The sequence below is a fragment of the Pituophis catenifer genome, unplaced genomic scaffold (assembly GCF_029215685.1).
Source record: "Pituophis catenifer annectens isolate HBS135680 unplaced genomic scaffold, rPitCat1.0.hap2 SCAF_2, whole genome shotgun sequence".
Taxonomy (NCBI): domain Eukaryota; kingdom Metazoa; phylum Chordata; class Lepidosauria; order Squamata; family Colubridae; genus Pituophis; species Pituophis catenifer.
Window position 1 is genome coordinate 204,546,102 of NW_027256882.1, and position 21,424 is coordinate 204,567,525.

Here is a 21,424-nt window from a genome sequence, read left to right on the forward strand (position 1 = left end):
TTGGTCCATCTTGGTCTTTTAAAACTCAAATGTATTTTATGTAAGTGTTTCTGAGGAAGAACATGGCTTTCAATAATTAAAAAGAATTCCAATAGTCTAATTGGCTATAAAGGGCTTTGATTCTGACTGCAAGGGACTTTGACTGGGTCTACTGAAAGTCGCCAATGGATCACTTGCCCTTTATTGTGACATACAAATGAAAATTGTTAGGGTCAGTAGCTTGTGGCTGAGTGACACTGTAAGTTTTAAAACAGCTGGCTAGGAGCTCTGGGAATTTCAATTCCTGATGATTTGGCTGCTGGATTGACAGGTTAATTGAAAATCTAAGTCAAACAAATTCTGCAGTTGTGCATCTTCTCCTGTGGTAGAACAAATCCCTTCCCACTTCCTGTAACATACCACAGAGAACAACTGATTATTTCTTCTCCACTTCCTTTCTTAAGGGAAGAAACCACATCGATTGAGCAGCCACATCTACAATTACAACTGTGAACATCTCATTGTATCTATTTCAAGAGATGTGATAACACTGCCTACTATAAATTGGCTATTTTACAATACTATAAATTGGGTATTGTAAAAGAAAATATCTGGAGCTCTGGAGCCAAGGCTACTCATTAAAAAAAACTTTTTTTCATTTAAGATACATTAATGTCAAAGTTAGTTGAGCACTGCTAGGGTCTTCTTCTCCTTTACCTGAAATGTCCAGTTCAGTGCAATCTTTATGCTAGGATGTGTGCATTTCATTTACTATTTTTCATCCAGTATATTTCAAAACCTGAGGGAGATAAAAATTTAACCAAAACAAAATGCATAAGGAATACATCTGAGCAGATGGGAATGGATCATGCCCACTATGCTTGCTCAGATATAATCAACAGTGGATTTTAGTTATTTCTGAATTATTCAAAGATGCCTACCTTAAAAAATATGGATTTAAGAATTATTTCAACTGGGTTTATAATGTGAGGAAAAAAACTCTTAAATTTGGCTGGGATTACATTTTCCAGAACATTTGCAGATAAAAAAATAACTAAATAATTTCAAAAGCACAGCTTAATAGAAAAACAACTGTCTCATTTGTTGTTAGTGGCATTTTATAAATCAGAGGTGCTATTTAATTGTCTTTAAAATAAATACAGGATCACATGAATCATTTATGGATTTCTTTCTATGAGGGATTCCACTGCACCTAATCTTCTGCATAAACTGCCTCAAACTGGGTGTCATTCATTCACTTAATTATCAACATTGGATACAGCCACTCCCAAGTTTCTATTTTTTTTAAAAGACTTCATTGTTAAGAGTTAAAAGTCTTCTTGAGTTAAAGACCGCTATTTGAACTCTAAAATTAGCTACCGATATTATATATTTACAGTTAAATGACAAAGCAAAACCCTTAAATGGGGAGGGGGAATGAAACTCTGTGGCATGTGTGTTTCTAGCTAGGTGGGTTTTTATTTTATCATTTTCCATTTCTTTCACTGAAATTCTGATATCATTGCCCCTGTCAAGGGCCCCAGCCTTCTATATATACGTCATGAAAACTGCAGAGTTCAGAGGCAGAGGTGAAGGTAAGGCTTCTAGAGGGCAGCAGGTCGGGCAAAATTACTTATAAAGGACTTTGCCCCCTACAAAGTGATCTAAAGCCGAATGATAATAAATATTCTGCTCCTTGGAATATTTTTTTCATCTTTCATGTCCAGATTTTATTTGTTCATAGGCCCATTTGCTTTATGAAGGATGAGGATACAATGCATTTTCCCAATAAAGGCATGCAGATTAAATTGTACGTTGTATTAATGGGTAGTATGCCAATAAATGAATTAATGAATTAAACTTCAGCTAATTAAAAAAAAAAACTCCTAATACATTTTAGAACATATGTTCTCAGTTATAACCTCCTTCAATCCCGCTGCAATTGTTTTATTTAAAAAAAATAGGCTTTGGGGGGATGGGAAATAAGAGGTATGATAAGCTTAAGCCTAGAACTAAATTAATAGAGGTAATAACATCTTTTTTATACTAATTAAGATTGTTCTATCTCACTATTGTTATGCATTCCAGCTGAGCCAAATGAGTGTTTAATTTAGTTTATTAAAATACTGTACAGTCATAGACCAAATACAGAAACACATTACAAATACAATACTCTGCATCAGTGGTGAAATTCAATTTTTTTTACTACCGGTTTTGTGGGTGTGGCTTGGTGGGCGTGGCAGGGGAAGGATACTGCAAAATCTCCATTCCCACCCCACTTCTGGGGGAAGGATATTGTAAAATTTCCATTCCCACCCCACTCTGGGGCCAGCCAGATGTGGTATTTGCTGGTTCCCTGAACTACTCAAAATTTCCACTACTGGTTCTCCAGAACCTGCCAGAACCTGCTGAATAGCACCCCTGCTCTGCATCCAATTAATAAAAGGGAAAAAGCTATTCATGCCTGATGATATAGAAAAACAATCAAATCCAAAAACTTCTGGTTGACACAGGGGTGTTACAAAATTTGTCTACATTTGTGGAGACTTCTCCATCCTGATTGTCAGTAGGCATGCAAAATTTTCATGTGAAAGTGGTCTAATAGTTTCTAATTAGACTGGAGATTAACTCTGACCTCCAAAAGTGATAGAACATTTCAGAAGCTGGGATTAAACTGACATGTGACAGGGTAGTTTTACACTGCTGATCATGTGTGGTTGCTCTAGGAGTCCTGCCCAGTATGAGAGGACCTGCAGGTTCTAACCTTTAATGTATGTGCTTGGCTGAGCAGGCAATGAAATGAAGCTACCACCTGTAAGATTATGGCTGAATGCCAAATGAGACATAGAGTCCCTCCTGATGGGTGCTCACCAAGCTGTGAAGGTTCTTATAGGGCTACTGCAAAGGAAATAAACAGCTTGCACTGATTATACTATCTGCTGTTTTCTAGCTCCAAGGAATGATTTTACATCATTTCAAAATGGGGCAAAAATCATAGGATTAATAGCAAGATATAATAGAGGAAAGAAAGAGTAAAAGCAAGACGTAATGGAAGGGGTTTTTTTTGCAACTCCTATGGCGCTCAACAGCCAGTTTCTTTACATGGAGAGCCCAGTAGACCTTTAACATGGATGTGGGATGAACAGTAATTGTGTATTTTCTAACTCATGGCTTATGATTTAGCATTGTGGCAGGGGTGAAATCCAGCAGGTTCTAATAGGTTCTGGAGAACCGGTAGTGGAAATTTTGAGTAGTTCAGAGAACTGGCAAATACCACCTCTGGCTGGCCCCTGAGTGGGGTGGGAATGGAAATTTTGCAATATCCTTCCCCCAGGAGGGGAGGGAATGGAGATTTTGCAGTATCCTTCCTCTGGAGTGGAGTGGGAATGGAAATTTTGCAATATCTTCCCCTGCCAAGCCCACCAAGCCACGCCCACAGAACCGGTAGGGAAAAATTTTAGATTTCACCCCTGCATTGTGGGCAAAGGAAATAATGATGTCTTCGTTCAGCACATTTTGCTTAGTGCAATATATGAATCCTGAAATTTCCTTTCTTAAATTATTGTTAACATTGGAAGAGAAAGGTTTAAATCAGTGGAGGGGTGTGTGATAAAGATTGGGAATGGCTTAAAGAACTCCCCTTTTGAGGTTTTCTGGAATTCTGGTTGCCTTAAAAAGGACCAAGTTTATCAGGTGCCAAATTCTTTCCCCAAGTTTAAAGCCTTCATCTACGATATTACCAGAATTGTGAGGATCTTAAAATACTGTCCCAGGGGCCCAAGGTTTACATATGAAGACAGTAGAAATCCTAGTGCAGAAAGTTTTATTCCAGAGTAAATCTTGCTGAATTAAGATGCTAACAATTTTGCATTTGAAGTAAAGATGTAATCCTGAGAATTGAATAGCGACTGTAGAAATTATTATGACTGTATTTAAAAAAAGAACAAAAAAGGGAAATCTTAGAAACAATATGTCTTTAGGTCTGAGAAGGAAGACTGAGAAGGAAGGACAGCATGGTGGAGGGGGAATAGAATGGAAACATTGACAACCTATTGAGCCCATCTTTTTCTTCCTTCAAGATGCACTGGTAGCTTTGTCCCAATTTTTGTCTCAGAAGCAAATTCTATTCATTTTGGAAGTCAATTTTTCTTTTGCCATGGAAAATACAGTTATGTTCTGTTCAATTTTCAGTTACCCTCCTGATGGAATCTCAAGCCTTTTTATATATTTTTCAGCATTCTCGTGTTGGAAATAATTAAAAAGGTTAATATTATTATTATTATTATTATTATTATTATTATTATTATTATTGTCTAAATACACTGTATTCACATTTTTTGTGACTGTAGTTAAATATGCAGATTTGATATGTGAAAACCTAACAATGATTCATGAGATTCTGGTACTTTTAGCAACAATGCAAAATGCAAAGAATTTATGAAGAAATTCTAAAACTGCTGTTAGATCTATACATGGTACAACTTACTGGTTAAATAATTTCAATTATGTCTCAAAATATCCATGTTTGTATTGGCATTGTCCATTTTAACTTTTATTTCTGATGATTAAAAGTTTCCAAATGCACTAAACAAATGGGGGAAAAAATTCTCTTTAAATTAAAATAATGTTCTGATGCAAAAACAAAAGGTAAATATTTCATGTTATAGTAAAAAAAGTAAATGTAGTATTTCTTAAGTATACCGTCTTATTACTGTATATCTTCTTGCTATTAATATATAATGCGTGTTTTTAACTAAATGTCTCTACCAAAGATTTATTTTGTTGGCACTTTTTATGTTTTGTAAGCCCCCCTTTGTTTGGCCAAGAATCTTTTATATATTTTCTTGTACATTTCCCTATTTAATCCTAATATATTAAAAAGATTTGCAAAATCAGTCTTTTTTATATTAAAAACATAATGTCTTAACTGACATTTTGTTAAGAGCTGAACTGGTTTTCTATTTTCTCTCTGCTATTGGAAACAACAGAAGCATGTGAATATTAAGTTATCTTTGCAAGGAAAAAAAACACAGGATGCTTTGTAATCTTGCAATTTTTAAAAAAGAAGTATAGATTCAGTGGATAAGCAAGCAAGAAGACAGCATTAATTTGAAAGCAGCATTGGTTCTTTACTTAAGTTTCCTGGGAATTACTTTTGTCAGGCAAAAACCAATTATCTACATATTTCACATTTCTCCATCCTGTGCAACGAAAACAGATTCTTTTGAATTTGCTAAGCAGTCAAACAGAAACACCATAAAGCAGATTAATAAATAATCAGTTTTCAGAAATACAAACTCTGTAGTCCGTTACTACATGAGATTTAAAGAGGGCTAATTTGTATATTCAAATAATATTTATTAAATAGTGTTAATACTTTACATTACACATTAAATAACTTTGAAAACAACCATGAAACCATCTTTATGACCATATGTACTAGAAATCCACTTTGGGTATAGTAACCATATTTTCTTGAAAAACGTAACGAGCCAATCTGGGAAAAAAATTCAGAAGGATTAAAAAAATGTTGTTTATAACTTTGCTTCACAAAGGAAAATTCAAGAGCAAAACCAAGAGAAACTTTACAAAAATGCATATCCTAATAAAAAATATCTAAAAGCAAACACTATTATGTAATTTAAAAAAACAAGACAATTCAGTCTGCATATTTTGCAGTGGGGACTAGAACTGTTGTCACTAAGCAGAACAGTCAAAGACTAATGTCATGTGAGCAGGCAGTTCTGGTTGTCCCAGTTGCTGTCATTCAGGGAGGGTCATGCTGATCTTTAAGTAAGAACCTCATGTGATTGCAACTTCTGACTTCTGCCAAGTTCTTCATTGACTTTGCTTGTGAGAAGCTAGCAGGAAATATTGAAAAACATGATCATATGACAATGGCTCTTTGCAACAGCTGAAACTATGAGGACCTGTGATAATTATCAGTTCAGCACTATTGTAAACCTGAATGAATAGTTGTATCCCAAGGACTAGCGGTAAATGTCTGTTATAATAATAAAAATCAAATGGTCCTTGTAACTATAGGCAAACTGGGAAGAAATGAATAAACTACTAAGTATGAGATCTTTATAAAGGTTTGCAGTCACTAGTGCTAGATGAATATACTTTTTTTCCACTTTATATTACTGTTTTACTTTTTAAAAAATGGAAGTTTATTGCTCATAAGAGAAGTCAATCCATGACAGAACAAATAATATTTTAGGCCACTTCAGTGATAGCAAGGTCTTTAGATTTCTTCAGCAACCAAAATGTTTCAAAAATTAGAAAGAGAGTGAGAACAAAAAGGCTCATCAATGATGAGCTGCATGAGATGATGAAGGCTGCATGAGATCAGAATGTTAAAATGGAGCATAAAAGAGATATCATAGCTTCTCATACGACACTCTGACTTGGGGTTGAAGATTGCACCCACCTTCTCGCTAGAGCTACTGGGCTGAAGAAACAAACAGTTGATTTCTTGCCTTCCCAGTTTTTGAAAACATAAAGTCCAGTTGTTATGCACCCTGAAATCAAACATCTTGGTTCCTTTGTAGGTGGCATAAAGGTATGTTTTGTTATCTAATGTATCTGTGAGTCATTTCAGAGGGTGTATTGGAAAGAAAGGTAAATAAAAAATCCATCAGAGAATTGTCGGAGATGACTAAGTGAGGATAGCAGTAAACAGCACACATCTGATATATTCTTTTATCATGCCACCAGAAAAAGAAAACAAGTGAATAGACAGCTTAACTTTTGACCCCCGAGGTCAGAGGTCATTTAAAAGTCATCTCGGACATCCTTTTTCATAGTGATGATTGTACTTTTAAAACAGCAGGTGCTTAAACCAGAACTGGGAGGAGGAAGGTGAAGGTGATCTTTAACATTTAGATACACCCATCCTTTTTTGTGCATGTAGAGTAGCCAGATTGCAAAGGTCAACTGTTGTATATTTTAACAAGCAACTGCCATGTTTTGTTTTTTTTTACTGCTGCTGAGCAACCAACTATAAAATACTGCATAGGAAGGTCATACCTCCAAAGCTGGGGTCCTGTCCAAATCATAGAATTGGAAGGGATCATTAAGTAATTGACTTTAATACAAGAGAAGGCCAAGTATGGCAAGGCTCCAGGTAAACATAATTTCTTAAATAATATTTTTTTCACATTTTTTCCAGACGTATGCAACACATCACAATATGTCACAATATTCACAGAAAGGTTATCTTCTGCACAGGAATCATTAGAACATCTCTTTCTGCCTTTGTCTAGCTACCTATTAATAACCCTTCTGATATTATACACCCACTAGTAGAATAGTAGCTGTAAGAATAGCTAATGTAAGCTATTAGGTAACAGATTATCTAACACTGTGATTACATATGCTATGCTAAGATTCAAATATAACCCATAAAAAGCCTTTAAGTTGGCTTTTGTTAGGAAGGCATGAAGAAAGGGTTTATAATATGTGCTGATGTCATTTGTGATGGTTTTGCGATGCAATTATTTAAATATGAGGTGTATATTTTTGCATCTGAACAGCTTGCTTTTTGCAAAAATGTTTTATGTCTAACAAATATAATGCCACAAAAGCAGAATGACAAACAGAAATGCAGATGTTAATCAGGAACTATGTTTAGACCACACATACCATGCTCCCAATGCAGCTTAATAGTGCTGACTATTTTCTTCACTTTGTTTTAAAGATAGTTTCCTGTTTAGGATTTATCCCCAGGCTGTGCTGTGAGACTGTGAAGTAGTGGAGGTGGTAGATATCGGTCTTCCCCCCAAAATAACCACCAATATAGAACAAATGCCATGGAAATATAATCCATTCAGTTTTAATACAATCTATTCCATACTATTCCTTACTCCATAATATATAGAGGCTTGGAAGCAAATCTGCAACATTGGAAATCTATTCCTATTGGTCTCACCTAATGGATAACTAGGATTGTTTTATTTATACCTCTCTCTCTCACACACACACACACACACACCCACACCCCCCCCCCACACACACCCATCCAATGGGCAACAGGCAAAATAAAAGCAAGCCTTTCCATCAAACCAAAACAAATGCATAAACCCCAAATAAAACCACACTGAAACTTAGTAAAAGCCCAAAATCATTAATCACATATATCCACACCAAAGCCCCTATTACTAACACCCCAATCCTACTGCCTGGGGAAAGAGCCAGTCTTGCAAAAAGCCAAAAGCATTGGGACCATCCGTATTTTGGATAGGAAGCTTTTCCATAGGGGAGGCTCCATCAAAAAGAAGTACACTTCCTGGGACCCATTAAGTGACATTATTTACTCAAGATACCCTGAGTATGTCCAGTTTGCTAAATTTAGTGGGCTATGCAGATACTACCAGGGAAAGACAGTCCCATAACCTTTTTGATTATTTACAAAATGATGCCATACCTAGTTACCCAAACAAACTGCAGAACTGTTACTCTACCGGTTTAATCTGCTCTTTAGCATATTTTCTATCATTCTCCCTTATCTTTGTTTTCTGCAGCCACTCATCATGTTTATCTTGTAAGAACTTCTGATACCTACATGAGTCGCAAAGGTCTTGGGTATACAGGCGATTCTAGAGGTTGGTGTTTTGCTTTGTAGCATGACAGCTGACTATTATTTTTTTTCTGCACATTACCTAGTTAAGGTGTAGAATAATCAGACAAAGTAAACTTAAATGCAGAAATTTCTAGTAATAACACTACTCAATTTTTCAAGTGGGGTTAAGTCAATCATTCTTCATAACAAAACAGTCAATCGTTCCAAAATTAGCAAGTAACTAGAGTTATTTTGCAAAAACTCTCCAAACACATTCTGACACCTGAAACCTTTTTGGTATAACTCAAGAAAATATTAGCAGAAGTTTGAACACTGAGAAGCTTCTCTCTTTTTATTGGCCTCCTAACATCTGTTGCCTGAAGCAGGCCAGCTTCCCTCTGTAGTCCTCCTCTTTCTTTGGCATATTGGAAGTTTATTTTTAAGTCACAAAAACAAAGCGAAAGAGCAGGGAAGAAGGAGAAGGAATGATTTTGTCCTGTCTTATGATTTTATTTGAATAATTTCTAAATTCCTGGCTGGGACTTTAATTTTCCAATAACACCAATAAAAATGTAATTCTTTTTGTTGTTCTTGATGTTGTGTTATTCCTCGATGAATAAAAATGATTATGATAATTATAAATAGAAGAATTACGGTATTTCAGCTGCGTTTGAAAAAAATAATGACAAAAAATGCAGCTCTAAATGTCTACTGGGATTTTGGCATTTCTTATCACTCTGTTGCAGAGGCTCTGAAACTCTTATCTCAATAGACCAGATTACTTGGCTGATCTCCTCTCCATGCTGAGTAGAAATCACACGGCCCGTTTTACAACTGACAGCCATTTGCACATTTTCTATCCCGATAAATCAATTAATGGGATGCAGGCTGATTCATTCAGTCCCTCTTGCATTCAGGCTGTTTTTCTTTTCTTTTCCTCCCTCCCATGTTTTAATACCATCTAAGGGTCCTTCGTTAGAAGAGGACTTGTTCACCATGCAGGTGCAAAGCATTCAACGCTGCAGCCTAACAGCAATAAACCCTTTCTGTCCTCCTTAGGGTTTCCCTTTGTTGAAATACTTTTTTCCTTTTGTTTCTTCCATCCCTCCCCTTGTCCTTTTCAAATGTATGGCTCCATGCAGTTAATCTGATTATGTTAATTTGGACTTCATGATCCCAAAGACTGCATTGGGATCTGTAGATAGTGCCCCACATCAGGCATAGGTAGAAGATGGTGGTGGCAAGGGAGGACAAAGTGCTCTTAACAAGGAAACAACTTCTGTCTTGGAAGACAAAGCCTCTGATGATATTGATCCAAACAGACCGGAGTTCAATTATGTAGGGAAGATGTGATGGTCAGTTCATGGTGGGATGTGGGAGGCATAATGTTAACATTGTTTCCTGTTTGCATGTTTTTTTTCTTTCTTTAGCATAAAAATAATGAGAAGTCTAATCCTTGTCAACTCTCAGCATGCATATCAGTGTGGACCCAAAACCAGATTGAACATTCAATCTTCCTTAAAGACGTCCACACATTTCTCATTGGGATTAAGGGAAGATGGCAACTTTCCCCATCCACAAAGGCTGACATCTTATGAAAGCACAATGTCTTGTGAGTTTTGGTGTGGTTTTGTGTAGGAATACTGAAAGTTTGTTTCTGAAAACCATCATCTACATTTTCTTCTTGGGGAGGCAGATGATATTAACAGCAAGAACACTATCACTATTTTATTTGTTCTTCCAAATATTTTCAAACATAACTGACAATAAAGGGCTCCTGAAGTTTACTGTATATACACATACAATTTATTTACATTTTATTTATTTTTCCTCTTTATATTATTTTGATAAATAACTCAAGGCAGCTAACATAACTCATACGCTTTTCTCCTATTTATCCACAACAACAAAGCTGTGAGATGAGTTGGGCAGAGTGTGTGTGGCTGGCTCAAAGTCATCCAGCCTGCCTATGATGGAAGAATATTTCATGGTACCTTGGTTTCTAGTCTGGTGCCTAAACCAAACTGCTCTCATATGTACATATACGTATACGTACATACACCCATACCCACATCAATAATGGGTTCCACTTATCTTCACTACTGGTTTGGAACTGGGAGCATGCGTATGTGCTCGCTTTGCTCATGCGTGGCGCTTCTGCGCATGTGCAGAACGTCCGTGATGATGTCTGGGTGGGTGGGCGGAGCCTCCCACCACCTTCACTACTGGTTTGCCTGAACCAGGGCGAACCAGTAGAAACCCACCAATGACAATTAGCTTTTAATAAGCTAAAGGACAAAAAAAGAGATTGTAACAAACAAAAAGAACAGTTGTATGCTAAAAGAGAACTGGAACAACCCAGACAAAAAACTGATGGCTGAATTACAAGAAAGTAAACTAAATCTATCAGAAGGAGAATAATTACTAAAGGAAATAAAAGTTACAAGCAGAAAACTGTCTAACGATTCTCTTTAAATTAGTTGAATGTTTAAACCAAGTTGCAAACATGATCCAATTTAAATCTGTACACCAAGGCAAAACATCCTACATTTACATATACAGGTAATCCTTAGCTTACAACCACAATTGAGGCCGAAATTTCTGTTGTTAAGTGAGACTTTTGTTAACTGAGTTTTGCTTGATTTTATTACCTTTCTTGCTAATCACTACAGTTGTTAAGTTAGTAATACGATTGTTACGTGAATTTGACTCCTCCATTGACTTTGCTTGTCAGGTCACAAAAGGTGATCACATGACCTTGGGACACAGCAACGGTTTTAAATATGAACCAGCATCTGAATTTTGATCACATGATCGTGGGAATGCTGCAAAGGTCGTAACTGTGAAAAATGATCATAAGTCACTTTTTCCAGTGCTGTTGTAACTTTGAATAGTTACTAAGTCAAGAACTATGTACAATGATGGGATTAACATGAAGGAAGGAATCTTGGAACTGTAGTAGGTATCATATGAAATGTGTGTTTCCATGCAGGGCTGGAAACTGTGAAAATGACAAATTTCATGCTAGAATTCATTCATTCTCTTTTTTTTGCTAGCATAATCATTAGGACGATTGGAACGAGCTACTCCCAGGGATACGACTGATCCCGGACCTCCGTACTTTCCGCCGGGCTCTGAAGACGTTTCTATTTCAGCAAGCCGGGCTGGCTTAAAATTTTTAATTGGTTAATTTTATGGGTAAGGGGTTTTAAATTGGGGAAGCCAAATTGATTTAATTATTTTTCATATTATTTTAATTTTCATATTATATGTATTTTAATCCTGGCTGTTCACCACCCTGAGTCCTTCAGGAGAAGGGCGGTATAAAAATTTAATAAAATAAATAAATAATTAGGAAATGGACTCGAAACAAAACAATCAAAGTTGTAATTCGTTATACAATGTAAATTGCATCTGGAACATTGTATAAAGCTCTGGTTACCACATTTGAAAAAACAAGTATATACAATACAACAGTTGAAAAAAGTACAATGAGGGCATCAAAATTACAGGAAACAAACATAGCTCTTTCAACAGAAACTGAGAGAATTTGGGATTCTTCAACTTAAAAAAAGACAACTGCTGGCACAAGCTTCATTGATTTCTGTAACATCACATATGGCATGGAGAAATAAGCATCTTATTGTATTTTGAAACATTAATTTCAGGAGCCTTCCAATGAAGCTGATAGGAATAAGATCTAAAACAGGTTAAATTATGCATATGGTGCACAAAAACCCTTAAGAATTCATCACCTCAAGACATGGTGTTGGCTATTCATCTGGATGGCTTTAATGGGGAATTTTTTAATAGATTATTCATAAATGTCATATCTACTCAAGTCTATTAGTCCTGAAGACTCAACTCATCTTCAGATTGGGGCAGCAGGCGTTTAGATTCAGGAATACAGGAGAAAGGTAGCTTTTAACCTCCTACTTGTTGAGTACCACATAGGCATTTGGTTTGCTTCTATGAGCAACAAAATGCTTAAATAAGATGGTCCTTGGATTGATCCAGCAGGCCTGTTTTTACATTCAGATGAAGACTTTTGGTTGAGCTAATTAAAATATGTATATTGCCCAGGGATATACTATGAGCACGTTACCATCTTATCTCAACTGCTAGGATAAAATGTAGTCCATATTTGATCTCGAGCTGGCAGGGTCCATATCTTTCTTCTTTTTGATCTTCTGCATCAGTTTGCTCCATCTGTGAGCAGAAGTCAGACATAATTGGATTTTTATTTCCTATGTGTACATCTATTGCCACTCAGTGGATATCAAGCAGAACTGCAAAGAACATGATTTTATGCTTTTATGATGTCTGCAAATTTAATCTCTCACATAATTATTCAAGATACACTTTTGAATTATGGGTCAAGCTGGCATCGCAATTTATCCAACAGAAGGGGAAAGAAAAAATCCTTTCTTAACAATGGGTAAAAATAACTATAATTAATCAAACTGATTACAGAGGAATCTTTCAAATGACCTATAATCAGGGCTCATGAAAATTAAGAGAATCTCCTCTAATAACAAACGTAACATTTGACTTGCAGTATTTTCTATGTTAATGATTATTTAAGTCATCGACCAATATTTTATTAGACTTCATATCTTAAAAGTAGCTTCATTTTTAATCAGAAATATAAATTTAAATATATGTGTACAAAAGGTTATTATGCTATTGCCAACTGCTATTTATGCATTTTAAGAGACTGTTCTGCAAGCACTGAGATTCCAAATTTCAATTGTTCATTTCGACAATAAATTATGTTGTACCTACATATACCTTGTATCTGATTAGGGGTTCAGTGGGAGTTGCAGTTACTACACAGGTCCCACAATATAGCATTAATGAAGTGACAAAAATAAAGTTGACATATCATTTATAATGATCTATTTTTATGATCTATTTGTACTCAGAGAGCTCAGTTATGAATACATGCTTCTAACTAGGTGAAAGGTCTACCAGGCAGCTTGTTTTTGAGCCAGCATGCTGAGAGTTGGTTTGCATTTGTTAGCGCACATCACTTTTTAGGCACTTAACCCTTTATTCATGAGAGCCAGTTTGAACTTGTGGTTGAAATATCAGGCTAAATCTAGTACTGAGTTCAAGTTCTGCTTTAGCCATAAAGCTAGTGTAGTAGTTGAAGTTCCAAGCTAAAAACCCTAAGTTCTAGTCCTACCTTAAACAAAAAGCCAGCTGGGTAACCTTGCTTCAGTCCCTCTCTCAGCCCTAGGAAGCAGGCAGTGGCAAACCACTTCAGATATTTTGCTAAAAAAGCCCTGCAGGAAGTTGCCAAAAGGCAACACTAATTCAAAGTCACTAAAACAATGACTTTATTCAGTGCTCTGCTGTGCCTTGGTAAAAGAGTCTGTCTGGACTCAAGTAGCACTTTGCAGAGCAGAATGAACCTTTATGTACTGCACTGAAAATACCAGCAGAACAGGTTATGGGACAGATATCAATGTCTGTTATTTGTAGCCCAGAACTTCCAAAAGGCATCAACCTACCGTAGTATAGGTAGTCTTCGATTGACAGCAGATCATTTAGTGACCATTCAGTTACATCACTGAAAAAAGAGACTTAGGACCGTTTTTCACACTTATGACTGTTGCAGCATCCCCACGGTCAACTAATCAAAATCCAGATGCTTGACAACTATCTCATATTTATGACAGTTGCAGTATCCTGGGGTCATCTGATCAGCTTTTGAGACCTTCTGACAAGCAAAGTCAACGAGGAAGCCAGATTCACTGAACAACCGTTAATTTAACAACCGTTAAATTGACATTAATTTAACAAATGTCACAAACTAGTTACTAAGTCTGCATTACTATTAATCTTCTCATCGTTCCTATCACCCATCTCCTCCCACTTATGACTGTATGACTGTAACCTTGTTGCTGGTATCCTTAAGATTTAGATTGACTGTCATTAAGTATTGTACCTTATGATTCTTGACGAACGTATCTTTTCTTTTTATGTACACCGAGAGCGTATGCACCAAGACAAATTCCTTGTGTGTCCAAACACACTTGGCCAATAAAGAATTCTATTCTATTCTACTCTAACTGCAGTGATTCACTTAATAAATGTGGCAAGAAGTCGTAAAACGGGGCAAAGCTCACTTAACAAATGATTCACTTAGCAACATAAATTTGGGGCTCAGTTGTGGTCGTAGCTCAAGGACTACCTGTAACAGAGTTGGAAAGGGACCTTGAGGTCATCTAGTATAACCCCTTGCTCAAGCAGGAGACCCCCGTACCATTCCAGGCAAGTGGTTGTCCAATCTCTTCTTAAAAGCCTCCAGTGATGGAGCACCCACAGCTTCTGAAGGCAAGCCCTTCCAAGTTTATTGTTCTCACTGTTAGGAAATTTCTTAGTTCTAGGTTGCTTCTCTCTTTGATTAGTTTCCATCCATTGTTTCTTGTCTTGCCTTCTGGTGCTTTGGAAAATAGGCTGACCGGAGAAGTCTGTAATGCCCTGTATAGGGAGGGGAAGGGACCTTTTTATATGGTGTAAGTAATGTCTAAAATATACAGTTATTATTATAACTTTCGCTCTCTTTATCTCCAATTTGGATATTCACTTAATTTCCAAGACGGTGATAGGCTGAACCTACAACCGGCGGTTGGTAACTACTGTTGGTGCTTCTCAGAGATCTCAAAGAGACGCACTTCCACCGATTACTGTAGCGTAGCCCAAAATGTGCGCTCCTACTACCGGCAAACCAGTAACCCTCGGCAATTCTGTGTTCTCGGCCCGCCTTACAAAGCTCAGCCAATCGCCTTTCAGTCCTGGACGACGTTAGATACGAGCCGAACCAATCATTCCTCCGCTCGTGGGCGCGAGTTTCTTTCTTCCGCCCTCCCTACTGACGGCGGTTTGGCCTAAGAGCGAAGACTGGGCGGATTTTTAATTTTCCATAGCCACCTTTCTCGCGCGCGGCTATAGGCGGTGAAAGAACAGGGAGGGCGTTAGAGTCCCCTCTAACCCCGCCTTATTTGAAATTGGTCCCGCCCCCTTCGCGTGCAAGTTTACCTTCGCGTTTTCGCTCGCCGCTTGACAGCATTGGCGCATGCGCGTCAGGATCTGTCGCGATGGAGCTCTTGGGGGATTTGCCGCTGCGCTTCGCTCGTTTGCCCATGTTTCCCTTCTTTGACTTAGCGCATTACACCGCTTCCATCATGTCTCTGAAGGAGCAGCGGGGTGAGTGAGTAAGTAGGCCGAGGCCCGGAGTACAAAACTTGGTTTTAGTCTTGGGGATTCCGGAAGGAGCGACCACAGCTGAGCATGTTCAGAGTCAACAAGCATTCCTAAAGTGCGACCAAAGGGCTTACAACTCACCCTTGCTTAATATGAAGACTACTATCTTATGCTGAAGCTTAGGTTATATAACACATTTTCCCTATAAAATTAAACTTCCTATTTTGGGTATTTGGAAGATTGCTTATGAGGATTGACAAAAATGGCTATTTCTACTTTTACGCAGCATAATTAATGTATGAAATTGGACTCCATGAGATTTATTGAGGAACCATCACGTAGAAAAACCTCTTTGGGGATTCCGTAACTTTTGCAGTTTTACAAAGGTTCAAATTATAATTCTAATAAAATTATAGTAATCATAATAAAAATTATAATAAAACATTCTTTATCAAGCGTATTAATGCAGCAATACTGTATTCACTTTTTTAAAAAGGGATCGTCAACTGCTTCAGAAAACAAAAGTTTTTGATGTTGAAAGGACCTCAGTAATATTATGAAAGCAATACAGGCGATGTATTTGGACCACAATTTCATAAACATTTGATGGAAGAAATCTTTAATGCCTATCAGTCTGTCGCTTAGCTGAAAGGATTTTATTTTATTGTACGGTGTCATTGTTTTCTTGATACCAAAACTTCACATAGATTTTGCAGGCTATTAACTGTTCATTTGAATGTTTTTAAAAAGAAAGGATTAGAAGATCTACAGTGTTAGGTGCAAATTAACTTGTGTAGGTTCAGTATAAAGTAAATGGCTTACCAGAGGTACTTGGTGTTACTTTTAGAAGCAGAATATTGGGCAAGAGAGATTTTTGGCCAACACAGTGGAGTTCTTTTTATGTAACATCCACTAGGAACTAATCTGTGAGATAATTTTCTATTTTTAATGCATGCAGAGTATTAGCTTCATTTTTTTTAACAGAATGACAAGGTAACGCTGTAATATCAGAAGATAGCAAACTTGAGGGAGTTATTTCATATGAATAGTCATACATTTGCCTGCTTCATCTCTGAAACAGGTATTTGCTCTGATTTGACTCATTTTTGTGGTCCTTTACAGTCCTAATCCTCAATTTAGGACCACAATTAAGCCCAACATTTCTGTTGTTACGGTAAATGAAACAGTTGTCCTATTCCTATTTCTGTCCCTTGGCCACCTAAGCTGGGAAACTTTAGTGACTCACTTCTTGTCATTATGGACTGGCGATCAAAAGTTCAGCTATAAATTTAGGTGAGAAAAATGCCACCACAGATCATGACAAGAAAAGACCCCCCCCCACACACACACATACATACATACACATTATCTATCTATCTATCTATCTATCTATCTATCTATCTATCTATCTATCTATCTATCATCTATCTATCATACCTTTTGTTGTTTTGAAGAACTGAGCTTGTTCTTTTTTCCCTTTTCCATTCCATTCTTCCTTTGAGATTGTGAGCTTGCTAATTTTAACATGAGTGACACTTCTTTCAAAGACAATATTTGGAAAGTGGAATCTGATGTGATCAGATAAATAAAAACATAAGAATTGGGGGTTGTTTGTGTGTCTAGTGTGAGCAGGGATATGGGAATATTTGGAAGTGATGGGTTCAGACTGCTATTTATAATGTTCTTCCTCCCTTCCTCCCGCTGAAAATTACTTTAAGCTTCCCAGTTCAAACTTCTGATCAGATTTTCAGAAATGATTTTCTGGGTTTGGCTTTGCTACATTTAACCTAACAAGTAAATAAAATGTGCTTAAAGAAATCGACCCCATCACGTATAGAATTGAAAAATACAGCAAAAAAATCAATTATTTCTAGTTCACTACCTATTATTTTTATTTTAAATTATAAAACTATAATATTTAAGGTTGCAAGGATATAAAAAATAACAATTGTTTTACTAGTAATTTAAACTTATAATACTAATGTGACATTTTAAAGTCCATTTTAGGCATGAAAGCCAGCTGATGATTTTGGGCCAGTCATTCTCTCTCAGCCCAACTCACATTCACAGGGTGGTTGTTGTGTAGAAAATAGGAGGGAGGTTAACAGATTAACAGAGTTGGAAGGGACCTTATAGGTCATCTAGTCCAACCCCCCCCCCCCAAGCAGGAGACCCTACACCATTTCTGACAAATGGCAATCTCTTCTTGAAAGTCTCAAGTGATGAAGCTCCCACAACTTCCGAAGGCAAGCTGTTCCATTGGTTGATTGTTCTCACTGTCAGAAAGTTCCTCCTTATTTCTAGTTTGAATCTCTCCTTGATTAGTTTCCATCCATTATTCCTTGTCTGGCCTTCAGGTGCTTTGGAAAATAGAAGTATTAAGAGAAAAGAGAAGTATTAAGTATATTCCCCACCTTGAGTTATTTATAAAAACGAAGGTGGGATTAAAAAAAAAATCTTTAAAAATTACAGTTCTGAATTTTATGAATACAGTTCTGATGTAGACACTAAGCTATCTGAGCAATAAAATAGAAACTGAATTTTAAAGATTCAGGTATTGCCATCTGTTGTGGATGCTGTTTTTATGCTAATGTAATTATTGTGTAAAATAATGTTCAGTGGCCTCTCTATTTCAGGTTCTAAAGTGCTCTCAAGTTGCCCAATAGCATGTACAAAATTTTGCAAGGGAACATCTTCTGTTTCATTTTCTAACATTACTTTTTCCAAATTGATAGAAAATTATTTTAGAAAGAAAGGATAAAAACTGTCTCTTTGGAAGCCATCCCAGCACTGTTACACATAAATTTCTTGGCAGCTGGTAATATCCATCCCTAATAAATTGCAAAAATGCAAATGTAGGTTTATTTCTCTGCATTTAGGGGCTTTTAAGAAGGGGGTTCCCAGGCACAAATTTAAAGCTCTTCATAAATAGAAAAATTCCAGTTTTTAGAAGAATAATTTAGCAACATTAAATTCTCTAAACTATAATTTCATCTCAGTAATCTCTGGTTCACCAATAATAATAATTAGTAAGGAACCTGATTATTATTATATCAGGATAATATAGGAGAGATGTCCAGACCATTTGCACTAATATTCCTGCTATTTACTACATCTCCAGCATAAAAGGCTGACAATCAAATTTTTAAACACTGAATTTCTTTTTTTGCTGAATCAACCAGATTTTTAAACCATACAATAAATCATATGTGATATTTCTTTAAATATAAGACATTTTTGTCCAAGATGTTGATTTTGTAATAGGCAAATGTACTTTTGCTGATTTTGCATATATTCAAATTTATTTTTGCAATCTCTTAAAAATAATATTGAACTGTTGGTTTTGTCTCTATGAAAAAAATTATCTGCAAACATTCAAGTTCCTTACATTTCATAGACAGCTAACACATTGGGATTAAACAGAGAATTTAACAATTTACACACAGAGTGAGAACTGGCTAGCTTTTGGGCTGCTTTTGATAAATTATATTTATTTTGTAATTTTTCAAAGCCTTGAGGGTATTATTATTTGTTAACAGATTAAGAGTAATTTATTCCATTATTTTTGTTGTTTTTATTGCAGACTGATCTTGATTGTGAGCCAATTCAGTGGTTCTTAGCTAACTTTTGTTTATAATGAAAGAGAAGCAGTTAAATGCAATAAGCATCATTAAAGTATTGAAAGTTACTAAAAAAAACAAGTTGTTAGAAAACATCATTGTTTTCCCCTGTGAAACATTCAACTGCATGGATTGCAACCCTTCACTTCCCCAGCCATTATGGCGATTGCTGGGATTATTGGGAGTTAAAAATCCTCACATGTGGAGGGTATAGACACATCAAAGCTAGGGACAATCTGTAGTAACATGTTAGTTTTTGTGGAATCTTTTATGCAATTTCTTGATGTTTAAATTATTCATATTACTATAATTTATTTAAAAGAACACTGGGTGTGTATAAAATCATCAGCTCAATCAAATGACAGAACAACCCTCATTCAACCCTCATTGAAGATTATGGACCATAATCTATCATAGTAGCCAGTACTAATTATAAATAAGGATTTTTGACTTTTTAGTCTTAACTAAATATGACTTTCCCAAAGTTGCCTGGTTGATTTTCAGGTCTAAAATAAATCTGGAATTCATGGTCTCCTGTCTTCTAACTCTTTGCCTTAACTACTACTATACCACACTAGCTCATGTAGGGTGTGTGTATATGTGTGTATAAAATACAACTTAATAAAAAAAGACAAAATCCCAGTGAGACAAAACATATGCATATATATACAGTAGATATGTAAAATAACAGATCACTACTTCAAGTTTGACATGGGATTATACTGATCAGTCTTTTCATTACATAAGTAGACAATTCAAAAGCTGAGAGTGAATATACCTGTACATTTCTGAATTTTAAATCCAGAAGAGTAGTAGTTTCTTTCCAAAATATAAAAAAATATTTTAGCTACTCTAAAATGGCATTTGGGATTGTGCTCTTAAATTGCAGCAAATTTTGCTTTGGAGTTTATACAGTTAGTAAGTATGGAAATGGAGGTGTTTTTCTCCTATTCCCAACCTGTAGACTCTCCCAAAGGGGAGAGGAAATTTTGGCTGTGTTTCTTCCAATGAAGTCACTAGGTGTCTTCCTCAGCTGTCCAGAAGGTTGGGAAATTAAGCTGCTTCTTCTTAAGGATAACAACTTAATAATAACTAATAACTGATCTAACTTTATCTTCAAAGGTTTTTATAAATAGAAAACAATCTACTAAAGTATCTTGGTTGTAGACATCTCTGTTGTATAGAATTTCAATATATTCATGAGTCTTCCAGAATAATGACATTTGCTAACAATTTAGCCAGATTTAAAGCCTATTTTTCCAGCTCAATGACGGATTTTCTCAGCATGCTGGAGGAACGGACCTCAGATCTGGCAAAAATGTTAGCAAACATCATCATTCATATGATTGTTTTCCCTCTTGGGGAAAGGGCCTGGGTCTTGTGGGCTTACTTAGAAGCCTTGCCCTGCCAGACCTGGGAGACCTGAACTCTGTCCCCTGCACTGGGCTTAATGACCTATGCAGTTGCTTATGGATCAGAGTCAGGAGAGCCAGGATCGTGATTGTTGAACAAATTGGTCTCATGACAATCTTAACAATCGCTTTGCTCAGCGAGTGAGATTTTGGTCCCAATTGTTGTGAATGGGGGACTATCTATAGTAAACAGCATAATCTCCTAAGTGAGAGTGTCTAATTCCAGTCCATTTCAATTTGCTAATATCTAAGATGTCTTCAGTTCATTTCATTTTTTACTGCACTGAACTTCTCTACCATGGTTCTTAGGTTCCATGTGCTCATTATTGTTCTGTTTTTGCAGCCTTCTTTTCTTGATTGTTAACATCAACAACTAAACACCTTGAAAATGTTAATCTACTCATGTAGATTTAGCACACTCAGCAACCTATCACGAAGCCAACATCTGATTTTTCTCTTTTAGATTCAATTAGGCATAGCCTGATCAGTTGCAGTAACTATATCACAACAGTATAAATATTTTGAAATTCCTCTGAATCATTCTTCTCACCATAAATCCAACAGAATTTACATAGTTTTGTCTGAAGAAACCCATTTGTGTTTGTCAAATCCACAAAAGGACTACTTCTGCCTAATCA

General features: G+C 36.3%; 1 protein-coding gene across 2 annotated transcripts in view; it reads left to right on the forward strand.

Moving 5' to 3' along the window:
• Window positions 1–15,629: 15,629 nt before the first annotated feature.
• The window catches only part of TMEM38B (transmembrane protein 38B), a 38,017-nt gene continuing 32,222 nt past the window's right edge, over window positions 15,630–21,424 (forward strand). Inside the window, exon 1 of one of the 2 annotated variants that reach the window (XM_070938541.1) lies at window positions 15,630–15,757. In XM_070938541.1, coding sequence (XP_070794642.1) covers window positions 15,649–15,757 — 109 coding nt within the window. In that variant the 5' untranslated portion in view covers window positions 15,630–15,648. Of the gene's footprint in view, window positions 15,766–21,424 lie in introns of both variants that reach the window. The other variant, XM_070938543.1, reaches the window with a different exon arrangement.